Source organism: Salvelinus fontinalis, chromosome 27 (assembly GCF_029448725.1).
Source record: "Salvelinus fontinalis isolate EN_2023a chromosome 27, ASM2944872v1, whole genome shotgun sequence".
Taxonomy (NCBI): Eukaryota; Metazoa; Chordata; class Actinopteri; order Salmoniformes; family Salmonidae; genus Salvelinus; species Salvelinus fontinalis.
Window position 1 is genome coordinate 26,140,207 of NC_074691.1, and position 12,592 is coordinate 26,152,798.

Consider the following 12,592-nt stretch of genomic DNA (forward strand, 5'->3'; position numbering starts at 1 on the left):
TCGTTCCGCGCAGGCTTACGGATCCCTGGCTCTGCCAATCAGAGCCCTGGAAGAGGAGAGGAGAGGGATGAGAGGGAGGGAGGAGAGGACCAGCAGCCTCGGGGGCTGGCGGCCCACCGCTCATATCACAGCTGGGAGGGGAGAGGGGGAGAGGGGGATGGAGGGGGAGGGGAGGGCGGTAATCCAGTGAGACACACAGAGGAGAGAGGCAGTGTGAGGGCAACGCCTCACAGCACCGAGAATCTCTCTCTCTCTATTACACTACTGCGCTCTCTCTCGCTTTACCACTTTCTCTCTCTCTCTCTCTCTCTCTCTCTCTCTCTAGCTCCCTCTTTCTCTCTCTCTTTCTCTCTCTTGCTCTCTCTCCACTCGAACATCAAAAAAAGGTCTCTCATCTCTCATTCAATGCTCTCAGACTCGACTGAGGGCTGCTTTAGCATTGTTAATTTATTCGCTTTTTCTCTCTCTTTCTCTTTTATATTCTCTCCTTTTTCTAAAATATCCCTGCTGTGGAAGAGGATGCATTGGTGAAAAAGGACCCAGAAAATTAGACATTTTTTATTTGCGGTCTTTTTCTCTCTCATGGAGTTCTCATTGGAAGTGTCTTTGTTCTTTTATTTGTATTTATTCATGTATGCCCTTTCCGCTCCTTGTACGGCTGTGTTGCTACTAGGGAAAAAGGTTAGTGTGTCTGTGAGGAGCCAGCAGAAGTGATCGAGTGACTCTGCGTGAAGAGAGGAGAGGGGGATGTCTGGTTGTATCGCACTGTGACTGTGAATCCACGACGACCCCAGAGAGACGGTGACTGGGATGCCATCGTTAACCTTAGAACTCTCTCGTTAACTTACTCCACAGACTGGAACGCCACAGCCTGGAACGCCACAGCCTGGAACGGACAGATCAGGGATAAGGAAAGAAGAAAGAAAAGAGACACAGAGAAAGGAGAGAAATCCTTCCATCGTTCCTGTAGCAGGGTTGTGCTGTGCGTCTGATGTGCGGTAGCTGCCAAGCACCATGGATATAAACGTGCAGTCTCACCGGTTCTACTTCCCTCAGATCTACTGTACTGAGGCTGTGCCTGCTGGAGCCCAGGTCCAGGTCACAGCGCAGGAATTTAAAGTCAGGTAGGTTACTGTACTCTACAATGTACTGGGTACCACTGGGTTGGTTACTGTGAAGCTCTGCTAGCTGTAATACTCGAATGCAGGCTCTCTTAAACAATGGGTCAGGACCCAAAGTGGTCCCTGGGCATTTGAGAGGTGTCTCTAGTTATGAGAATGCATCAATGATCACACACTATTTCTTCTTCATTTGGTTTGTTGGAGGATGGTCAATTTGTCATTTGGGTCTTGAGCTGAAAAAGAAGCCCTGTGTCTACTAGGTCTGCATCTCAAATGACATCATTCATTATCATATTCCCTATCTAGTAGAGATGTGTTGTGTTCCCTGCTACCAGTAGTACATCCCTGTGTCTATTAGAGAGCAGGGGCTTTGATTGGATTGCAGATTGATGTACAGATACAATTGCAATGTACAGAATTAATGTAAATCTCTATCCTATGGAATAGACAGCCATGTCTGTGTCTATACATTGTGTTTCTACATATGAGCCAGCTGTGAATAGTTGTCATTGCAGAGGGGCAGGGGTAGAATGGTAATGTGTTAGCTGGGCGGTCAACGTCCTGATAGGGGGATGAGGAAGGAGGAGCAGAGGAGAGAGGAAGAGAAGAGAGGAAAGAAGAGAGAAGGAAAGAGAGGAGGAGGAGAGAGGAAAGAAGAGAGAAGGAAAGAGAGGAGGAGGAGAGAGGAAAGAAGAGAGAAGGAAAGAGAGGAGGAGGAGAGAGGAAAGAAGAGAGAAGGAAAGAGAGGAGGAGAGAGGAAAGAAGAGAGAAGGAAGGAGAGGAGGAGAAGAGAGGAGAAGAGAGAAGGAAAGAGAGGAGGAGAAGAGAGAAGGAAAGAGGGGAGGAGAAGAGAGAAGGAACAAGAGGAGGAGAAGAGAGAAGGAACAAGAGGAGGAGAAGAGAGAAGGAAAGAGAGGGGGAGGCGTTGATGGCTCGTAAAGAAGCTTGCCAAGACTGCTGGGGTGATGACAGTGGTGTTGTGTTTTGTTTGTCTCTGAGGGCTGCTGCGGTGGCCGTGTGTGTGTGTGTATGTGTGTGTGTGTGTGTGTGTGTGTGTGTGTGTGTGTGTGTGTGTGTGTGTGTGTGTGTGTGTGTGTGTGTGTGTGTGTGTGTGTGTGTGTGTGTGTGTGTGTGTGTGTGTGTGTGTGTGTGTGTGTGTGTTGTGGCTGGCAGCGACTGTGACTGTTTGTTCTTTCTGCCTGCCCTCTCTTTTCTCGCTTCTCTCTGCCCGCCGCTCCACCTCTTCTTCTCTTCCTTCTTCCCTCCACTCCTCGTAAACGCTCGCAGCTCCTATGGTGCCTTGGAGCATCCTTCCCTGATATGGCCGCTGTCGTCATGGTTGCAGAGTGCTCAGAAACACACGTTTAGATATTCTGTAAAGTGTCTTTTGTCTTCAGCACCATCTTTGTTATCGAACATGATTATGTTTGGCTGTTGTATCAGAATCCCCTTAATTCACCAAGTATATCTACACAGACCCATAATCTGCTTCAGTGCGAAGGTGCAATCCGTAACTGACAATAGACAAACAGAATACAGACACAAGTCCACATAGGCATCATACAGATGTAGGAACTTACTTTGAGACAGTTTGCTACAGCAGGACAGTAATTATTCAGCAACAGGAAATGTGAATTAATCTGTGGATGATAATGAATGGATATTTTTGTAGGGGTTGATACATTTTTCATTTGGGCAAATGAAGTCTGACATTTCAAAGTGGAAATGAAAAACTTGAAAATACTTTTAAAAAATAGACTACAAATTTGCATTTAATGCTGTGCAGGAGCATTCTCAGCAACAAAAGAGTGACCAAATTAATATCCTACATTTGTACCGAACATACAATGTCGGTACAGTAAACATCAAATTTAAAACTCTGGATTATAGGCTGATTACAGTGGGAATATTCAATTTACAGAGGGGATATATATATAAGCAGAGGGAGGGATGCTGCCATGGAACCTACTGTATATACAGTGTTGTGCGGAGGTGTGCAGATTAGTGCGGTAAAGGTCATTGATGATAAGGTGCAGTAAATGGCCCAATGCAAAGTCACTTAATCCTTGTGAGCCTGATGGGCGGTTAGGGCCACAGCATGGGGGAAGAAACTGTTCAGGTGGTTTTGGTCATGATTCACCTAAACCATCTACCAAAGCGCAGTCTTTAATAGATGGGGTGTCCAGGGTGGGAAAGGTGTCCAGGGTGGGCAGGGTGTCCAGGCTGGGAAGGGTGTCCAGGGTGGGCAGGGTGTCTAGGGTGGGAAGGGTGTCCAGGGTGGGAAGGGTGTCCAGGGTGGGAAGGGTGTCCAGGGTGGGAAAGGTGTCCAGGGTGGGAAGGGTGTCCAGGCTGGGAAGGGTGTCCAGGCTGGGAAAGGTGTCCAGGGTGGGAAGGGTGTCCAGGCTGGGAAAGGTGTCCAGGGTGGGAAGGGTGTCCAGGGTGGGCAGGGTGTCCAGGGTGGGCAGGGTGTCCAGGGTGGGAAGGGTGGGAGGGGTGGGAAAGGTGTCCAGGGTGGGCAGGGTGTCCAGGGTGGGCAGGGTGTCCAGGGTGGGCAGGGTGTCCAGGGTGGGCAGGGTGTCCAGGGTGGGAAGGGTGTCCAGGGTGGGAAGGGTGTCCAGGGTGGGCAGGGTGTCCAGGGTGTCCAGGGTGGGCAGGGTGGGAAGGGTGTCCAGGGTGGGAAGGGTGTCCAGGGTGGGCAGGGTGGGAAAGGTGTCCAGGGTGGGAAGGGTGTCCAGGGTGGGCAGGGTGTCCAGGGTGGGAAAGGTGTCCAGGGTGGGAAGGGTGTCCAGGGTGGGCAGGGTGTCCAGGGTGGGAAGGGTGTCCAGGGTGGGAAGGGTGTCCAGGGTGGGCAGGGTGTCCAGGGTGGGCAGGGTGGGAAGGGTGTCCAGGGTGGGAAGGGTGTCCAGGGTGGGCAGGGTGTCCAGGGTGGGAAGGGTGGGCAGGGTGTCCAGGGTGGGCAGGGTGTCCAGGGTGGGCAGGGTGTCCAGGGTGTCCAGGGTGGGCAGGGTGTCCAGGGTGGGCAGGGTGTCCAGGGTGGGAAGGGTGTCCAGGGTGGGAAGGGTGTCCAGGGTGGGAAGGGTGTCCAGGGTGGGCAGGGTGTCCAGGGTGGGAAAGGTGTCCAGGGTGGGAAGGGTGTCCAGGGTGGGCAGGGTGTCCAGGGTGGGAAAGGTGTCCAGGGTGGGCAGGGTGGGCAGGGTGTCCAGGGTGGGAAGGGTGTCCAGGGTGGGCAGGGTGTCCAGGGTGGGCAGGGTGGGAAGGGTGTCCAGGGTGGGAAGGGTGTCCAGGGTGGGAAGGGTGTCCAGGGTGGGCAGGGTGTCCAGGGTGGGCAGGGTGTCCAGGGTGGGCAGGGTGTCCAGGGTGGGAAGGGTGTCCAGGGTGTCCAGGGTGGGCAGGGTGTCCAGGGTGGGAAGGGTGTCCAGGGTGGGCAGGGTGGGAAGGGTATCCAGGGTGGGCAGGGTGTCCAGGGTGGGAAGGGTGTCCAGGGTGGGCAGGGTGTCCAGGGTGGGCAGGGTGTCCAGGGTGGGAAGGGTGTCCAGGGTGGGAAGGGTGTCCAGGGTGTCCAGGGTGGGAAGGTTATCCAGGGTGGGCCGGGTGTCCAGGGTGGGCAGGGTGTCCAGGGTGTCCAGGGTGGGCAGTTTTAGCAATCGTCTTACCTGCACGCTTCCTTGTCCTGGAGGAGCTGCAGTTTGCCCTTGTAGCAGGCAGATGCAGACCCAAACCAGACAGTGATAGAAGAGGTGAGGATGGACTCAATGATGGACGTGTAGAACCAAACTTGAATTGTCCAAGAGAGTTGGAGTTTCTCCATCTGGCACAGATAGCACGTCCTTGGGTTCTTTTTAGTACTTTTGTCCTTGGGTTTTCGAGGTGTTGGAGGATATAGTGAAGGTCCATGTTGACGGCGTCGTCCACAGAACTATTGGCTCTGTAGGCAAACTTCATGGTGTCAAGGAGGGCGTGGGTGGTGGTTTTGAGATGGGACAGGACCAGGAGCTCAAAGGTTTTCATGATGGCCGAGGGGAGCGCTACAGGTCTGTAGTTTTTAATCAGAAACATTTATGTGTAACTGTTTCATCCATCCCTCCGTCCATCCCTCATCTGCCATCCCTCCGTCCATTCCTGTCTCCATCCAAGTTGCTGGTCAGATTTCTCCTCTCTAACTGATGACTAGATCAGCTTTAACAGACTGAGTTTTCCTCCAGTAAGCAGCTTTCAAAACAACCAGCCCAGGAGGGCTATGTACATATTGTGGCAGACGGCAGGGAGAGATGAGGGGAGTGGTGATTAAAGGGAGATATCTTGCAGCCCACTGGCTCCACCCCCAGGCCTTATATGGACTTCCTGCCCCAACAAGGCAAGCCTGTGGATCAATAAGCCATGGAGTGCTTGGGGATAAAAGACGAAGCGGGCTGCACAAACAGGAAGAGGACTGAGAGGGAAACCTGTCTTATGGAGAGTGTGAAAAGAGAGAGAATTATCTGTGTGATTACCCGTTGTGACCTGGACTGTCTGATTACCCCCACTGTGTACCGAACCGGATTGGCTGAGGACCTGAGTTTTAGGATTACCCCTGGAGAACGGAATGGACAATGAGAGCGGATTATGGACTGTGAAATGGTTGGTGAATTCCCCCTTTCCCACAGTGTGCAAATCTCGCTAATAAATTCCCTATTTGTATTCTAGTTGTCCTTCGTGTGCATGTTTGGTTATTCAACTTGGTGAACTTGGAAACCCCACCCCCTTGAACCTGCTACATGTGGTGGAGAATGCGGGCAACCCAAACCAAGTTTAATAACCAAACAGACACAGAGCACAATGGAAGCATTGGTGAAGCAGCTGGTGGAGGTGAACAAAGCCCAGCAGGCTATGCATCAGGAGCTGCTGGAGGAACAGTGTCAGCAGACTGCTCTCCTGTGAGCTGAACTCAGCCAGCTGACATCCGCCCAGACCGGCATGGTAGCAGGCGCAGCAGTCTCTCACCCCAAACCCACTAGGTTTATACTGAAGCGGACAGAGGCTGACGACATCAAGGCTTACCTCCCAAGCCTTCGAGAGGACGGCGGCTAGGGAGAAATGGCCCCATGAGCAATGGGCCAGCCTGCTAGAACCCTTCCTGTCAGGCGCTGCACAGAAGACCTATCAGGATCTGACGGTTGGCCAGGCGACGCATTGCGAGGGGCTGAAAAAGGAAATCCTGTGCCGGGAAGGGTTACACCCTGATTAGCAGAGCACAAAGATTCCATGATTGGGCGTATGATGCCACAGCGCCCCCTCCGATCGCAAATGCATGATCTAATTAGGCTGGCCAAGAGCTGGCTAACTGTTGAACCACTGACGCTCACGCCCATCGAGAAAGGGGTCATAGATACATTTCTAGGCTCTCCCCCGTTCGAAGCTAAACTGTTAGCAAGCCAAGCTAACCCTCATAGCGCAGATCAGCTGGTGGAACTGGTGGAAGGTCAACAGGTGGCAACCACGGAAGGCTGAACACTCCACTCGCCCAAAGGAGCGGAAAAGGGCGGAGGACCACGCCAGGAGCCCGGCCAAGGACGGGGGGACACCAACAGCCAGCTCCTCGAGATGATGCCTTTTCCTAAACCTGGACAGCAGGAAGTGCTACGAGTGTGGCGAGCTGGGACACATCGCCTGGAACTGTCCAATCCACAATGTCCCAATGCCTTCGGCCTCTGCCAGTGAGGTGGCCACCGGGCGTCCCTGCGGCTTGCTGATGGCATGCTGGTCTGATGAAAGTGGTCCTTCCCCTGTCACCCCGGTAAGAGCCAACGGAAAGGACACCATGGCACTTGTGGACTCCGGGAGTATGGTGACCCTGATCCGACCTGACTTCGCCCAGTCCCCGAACCTGACTGACACCGAGGCCATCATGTGTATACACGATGAGACCAAGGACTACCCTACCACTCTCCTCCACCTACAGACCACAAACACACAGGGCCAGTGGGAGTCGTCCTGAACCTGCCTGTGCCGGTCCTTATCGGGAGGGAGTTCCTGATGCTCCTCCAACTATGGACCAGTATGTCCAGAGACGTGGGGAACCGAGGGAACCATAAGGGAGTAGGAAGCCGGAGAGGTGGGAGGGACGCCAGAAGGAGGGATGCCCGGATGTGTGGATTGTAGGAAGTGGACCCCCAGGCGTCAATAGAACCCCTCTCGAAGGGTGACTCGGGTGAAGCAAGACTGGAGGAAGGTGTGGCAAGTCTGGGAGACATGTTCCCGATGGACCTTGAGGTGGCGCCAGAGCCCGTCTGTCTAGTGGGCCAGTTCGGCACGGCCCAATTGGAGGATCCCAACTTGGCCAGCGCCCTTTGGTCTCTGTGGTAGCCTTCTTCGGGGAAATAGAGTAGAGTATATCACGTGCATTCCATTTCTTTAACAAATTCACATGGTAAATATGGGTCAGATGCCTACGTCCCGGTTGTCTGACCCTACAGTTAACTTCACCCACCTTCTCAAGGACTTCGTATGGCCCGTTCCATCGGGCCAAAAACGTACATTCTGAGGTGGGGATCAACACCAACACTTTGTCTCCTGGCTGGAAGTGGCTTCGTTGCGCCCCTCTGTTGTAGCTGCCCTTTGGGGGTCTGCTACAATACAGTAAGTTACAGCCACGGTAGAGGGCTTTGTAGCTACAGTAAGTTACAGCCGCCTCTTATCTTCCACTGCTTCAGTACTGGTATCTCTTACAACACCGCCTCTTATCTTCCACTGCTTCAGTACTGGTATCTCTTACAACACCGCCTCTTATCTTCCACTGCTTAAGTACTGGTATCTCTTACAACACCGCCTCTTATCTTCCACTGCTTCAGTACTGGTATCTCTTACAACACCGCCTCTTATCTTCCACTGCTTCAGTACTGGTATCTCTTACAACACCGCCTCTTATCTTCCACTGCTTCAGTACTGGTATCTCTTACAACACCGCCTCTTATCTTCCACTGCTTCAGTACTGGTATCTCTTACAACACCACCTCTTATCTTCCACTGCTTAAGTACTGGTATCTCTTACAACACCGCCTCTAAACATTAACCCTCGTGCAGTACTGGTATCTCTTACAACACCACCTCTTATCTTCCACTGCTTAAGTACTGGTATCTCTTACAACACCGCCTCTAAACATTAACCCTCGTGCAGTACTGGTATCTCTTACAACACCGCCTCTTGTTTTCCACTGCTTAAGTGCTGGTATCTCTTACAACGCCGCCTCTTATCTTCCACTGCTTCAGTACTGGTATCTCTTACAACACCGCCTCTTATCTTCCACTGCTTCAGTACTGGTATCTCTTACAACACCGCCTCTTATCTTCCACTGCTTCAGTACTGGTATCTCTTACAACACCACCTCTTATCTTCCACTGCTTAAGTACTGGTATCTCTTACAACACCGCCTCTTATCTTCCACTGCTTAAGTACTGGTATCTCTTACAACACCACCTCTTATCTTCCACTGCTTCAGTACTGGTATCTCTTACAACACCGCCTCTTATCTTCCACTGCTTAAGTACTGGTATCTCTTACAACACCACCTCTTATCTTCCACTGCTTCAGTACTGGTATCTCTTACAACACCGCCTCTTATCTTCCACTGCTTCAGTACTGGTATCTCTTACAACACCGCCTCTTGTTTTCCACTGCTTAAGTGCTGGTATCTCTTATAACACCGCCTCTTATCTTCCACTGCTTCAGTACTGGTATCTCTTACAACACCGCCTCTTGTTTTCCACTGCTTAAGTGCTGGTATCTCTTACAACACCACCTCTAAACATTAACCCTCGTGCAGTACTGGTATCTCTTACAACACCGCCTCTAAACATTAACCCTGGTGCAGTACTGGTATCTCTTACAACACCACCTCTTATCTTCCACTGCTTCAGTACTGGTATCTCTTACAACACCGCCTCTTATCTTCCACTGCTTAAGTACCGGTATCTCTTACAACACCACCTCTTATCTTCCACTGCTTCAGTACTGGTATCTCTTACAACACCGCCTCTTATCTTCCACTGCTTAAGTACTGGTATCTCTTACAACACAACCTCTTATCTTCCTCTGCTTCAGTACTGGTATCTCTTACAACACCGCCTCTTATCTTCCACTGCCTAAGTACTGGTATCCCTTACAACACCACCTCTTATCTTCCACTGCTTCAGTACTGGTATCTCTTACAACACCGCCTCTTATCTTCCACTGCTTAAGTACTGGTATCTCTTACAACACCACCTCTTATCTTCCACTGCTTCAGTACTGGTATCTCTTACAACACCACTTCTTATCTTCCACTGCTTCAGTACTGGTATCTCTTACAACACCGCCTCTAAACATTAACCCTGGTGCAGTACTGGTATCTCTTACAACACCGCCTCTAAACATTAACCCTGGTGCAGTACTGGTATCTCTTACAACACCGCCTCTAAACATTAACCCTGGTGCAGTACTGGTATCTCTTACAACACCGCCTCTAAACATTAACCCTGGTGCAGTACTGGTATCTCTTACAACACCGCCTCTACACATTAACCCTGGTGCAGTACTGGTATCTCTTACAACACCGCCTCTACACATTAACCCTGGTGCAGTACTGGTATCTCTTACAACACCGCCTCTAAACATTAACCCTGGTGCAGTACTGGTATCTCTTACAACACCGCCTCTACACATTAACCCTGGTGCAGTACTGGTATCTCTTACAACACCGCCTCTACACATTAACCCTGGTGCAGTACTGGTATCTCTTACAACACCGCCTCTACACATTAACCCTGGTGCAGTACTGGTATCTCTTACAACACCGCCTCTAAACATTAACCCTGGTGCAGTACTGGTATCTCTTACAACACCGCCTCTACACATTAACCCTGGTGCAGTACTGGTATCTCTTACAACACCGCCTCTACACATTAACCCTGGTGCAGTACTGGTATCTCTTACAACACCGCCTCTAAACATTAACCCTGGTGCAGTACTGGTATCTCTTACAACACCGCCTCTACACATTAACCCTGGTGCAGTACTGGTATCTCTTACAACACCGCCTCTACACATTAACCCTGGTGCAGTACTGGTATCTCTTACAACACCGCCTCTACACATTAACCCTGGTGCAGTACTGGTATCTCTTACAACACCGCCTCTACACATTAACCCTGGTGCAGTACTGGTATCTCTTACAACACCGCCTCTACACATTAACCCTGGTGCAGTACTGGTATCTCTTACAACACCGCCTCTACACATTAACCCTGGTGCAGTACTGGTATCTCTTACAACACCGCCTCTACACATTAACCCTGGTGCAGTACTGGTATCTCTTACAACACCGCCTCTACACATTAACCCTGGTGCAGTACTGGTATCTCTTACAACACCGCCTCTACACATTAACCCTGGTGCAGTACTGGTATCTCTTACAACACCGCCTCTACACATTACCCCTGGTGCAGTACTGGTATCTCTTACAACACCGCCTCTACACATTAACCCTGGTGCAGTACTGGTATCTCTTACAACACCGCCTCTACACATTAACCCTGGTGCAGTACTGGTATCTCTTACAACACCGCCTCTACACATTAACCCTGGTGCAGTACTGGTATCTCTTACAACACCGCCTCTACACATTAACCCTGGTGCAGTACTGATATCTCTTACAACACCGCCTCTAAACATTAACCCTGGTGCAGTACTGGTATCTCTTACAACACCGCCTCTACACATTAACCCTGGTGCAGTACTGGTATCTCTTACAACACCGCCTCTAAACATTAACCCTGGTGCAGTACTGGTATCTCTTACAACACCGCCTCTACACATTAACCCTGGTGCAGTACTGGTATCTCTTACAACACCGCCTCTACACATTAACCCTGGTGCAGTACTGGTATCTCTTACAACACCGCCTCTAAACATTAACCCTGGTGCAGTACTGGTATCTCTTACAACACCGCCTCTAAACATTAACCCTGGTGCAGTATAGAATTGTGAGAAGCAGCATTTGGCTAGAAGACTGGAGCGGTGTAGTAAATCTACAGGTTATCCAGACGTAGTTAACTCTCTTATTACAGTAACAGGCATGGAGGAAAAGCCATGCTGTGGTTTCCCTCTGACAGCTGGCCAGCATGGGTCTCTGTGGTCAGAGGGATCATCGTTTGACTCCTGTTTGATTTAGGCAAGGCCCTTGCTGTTAGTCACTGCTTCAGTCAGGATACTGTTACAAGAGAGAGGAGAGGAATAAGGACGTAGAGAGAGAAGGTTAAAAGGGCGACAGAAAGAGAGAGGCAAATAAGAGAGAAACGGAGGAGTGAGAGGGACAAAGAAGAGGGAAGGGGCAGAGAAAGGAGGTGAAGGAAAGAAGAGAGTCTCTCACACATTCCCAGTTGTCTGTGAGGTGTTAGCAGCTAACTGGCTAGCACCTCCTCTCATTTCTCTCATCTCTAACACGTGAGAAAAACACCCCAAATCACCATCACGGCTTGAAAATATTAAAGAGGCTTTAAAGTCAAAATAATTTCAGCCCCTTTAGCAATATGAATGTTTCATAAATCTAGACTTATGCAATAGACTGTTACTAACTGAACCACTACTGTTCACTTGGCACAGACAAATAAACACACTGAAGATATGTGGCTGGAAGTGAAGGAATGGAAATGAACCATTCTGTTGAATTTTCATTTCTTCATTATGTACTGATGCATACTGTATGCTTATTGTAACTCTTCCTGCACTGTGACGGCTGTGTGTGTGTGTGTGTGTGTGTGTGTGTGTGTGTGTGTGTGTGTGTGTGTGTGTGTGTGTGTGTGTGTGTGTGTGTGTGTGTGTGTGTGTGTGTGTGTGTGTGTGTGTGTGTGTGTGTGTGTGTGTGTGTGTGTGTGTTAGAGCAGGCATCAGCTGACTCACACTAAGCTAAGCAGGAAATGGACATAGCTTTATATCTGGATCAATAACCATGTTATTAATACAGGGAGAGAGGGACAGAGAGAGAGAGAGGGACAGAGAGAGAGAGAGGGACAGAGAGAGAGAGGACAGAGAGAGAGAGGGACAGAGAGAGAGAGGACAGAGAGAGAGAGGGACAGAGAAAGAGAGGGACCGAGAGAGAGAGGGACAGAGAGAGGGAGGGACAGAGAGAGGGAGGGACAGAGAGAGAGAGGGACAGAGAGTGAGAGGGACAGAGAGAGAGGGGCAGAGAGAGAGAGAGGGACAGAGAAAGAGAGGGACAGAGAGAGAAAGGGACAGAGAGAGAGAGGGACCGAGAGAGAGAGGGACAGAGAGAGAGAGGGACAGAGAGAGAGAGGGACAGAGAGAGAGAGGGACACAGAGAGAGAGAGGGACAGAGAAAGAGAGGGACAGAGAGAGAAAGGGACAGAGAGAGAGGGATAGAGAGAGAGAGGGACAGAGAGAGAGAGGGACAGAGAAAGAGAGGGACAGAGAGAGAAAGGGACAGAGAAAGATAGGGACA

General features: G+C 50.7%; 1 protein-coding gene across 5 annotated transcripts in view; it reads left to right on the plus strand.

Moving 5' to 3' along the window:
- Window positions 1-12,592, plus strand: part of LOC129825357 (ena/VASP-like protein) — a 302,481-nt gene that overhangs the window by 89,596 nt on the left and 200,293 nt on the right. For 2 of the 5 annotated variants that reach the window (XM_055885398.1, XM_055885399.1), the window contains exon 1: window positions 188-1,124. The exons of 1 other annotated variant lie outside the window; for it this stretch is intronic. In XM_055885398.1, the coding sequence (XP_055741373.1) occupies window positions 1,015-1,124 (110 nt within the window). In that variant the 5' untranslated portion in view covers window positions 188-1,014. Of the gene's footprint in view, window positions 1-187; window positions 1,125-12,592 lie in introns of those variants that run through there. 2 more of the 5 variants (XM_055885400.1, XM_055885402.1) reach the window with 2 other exon arrangements.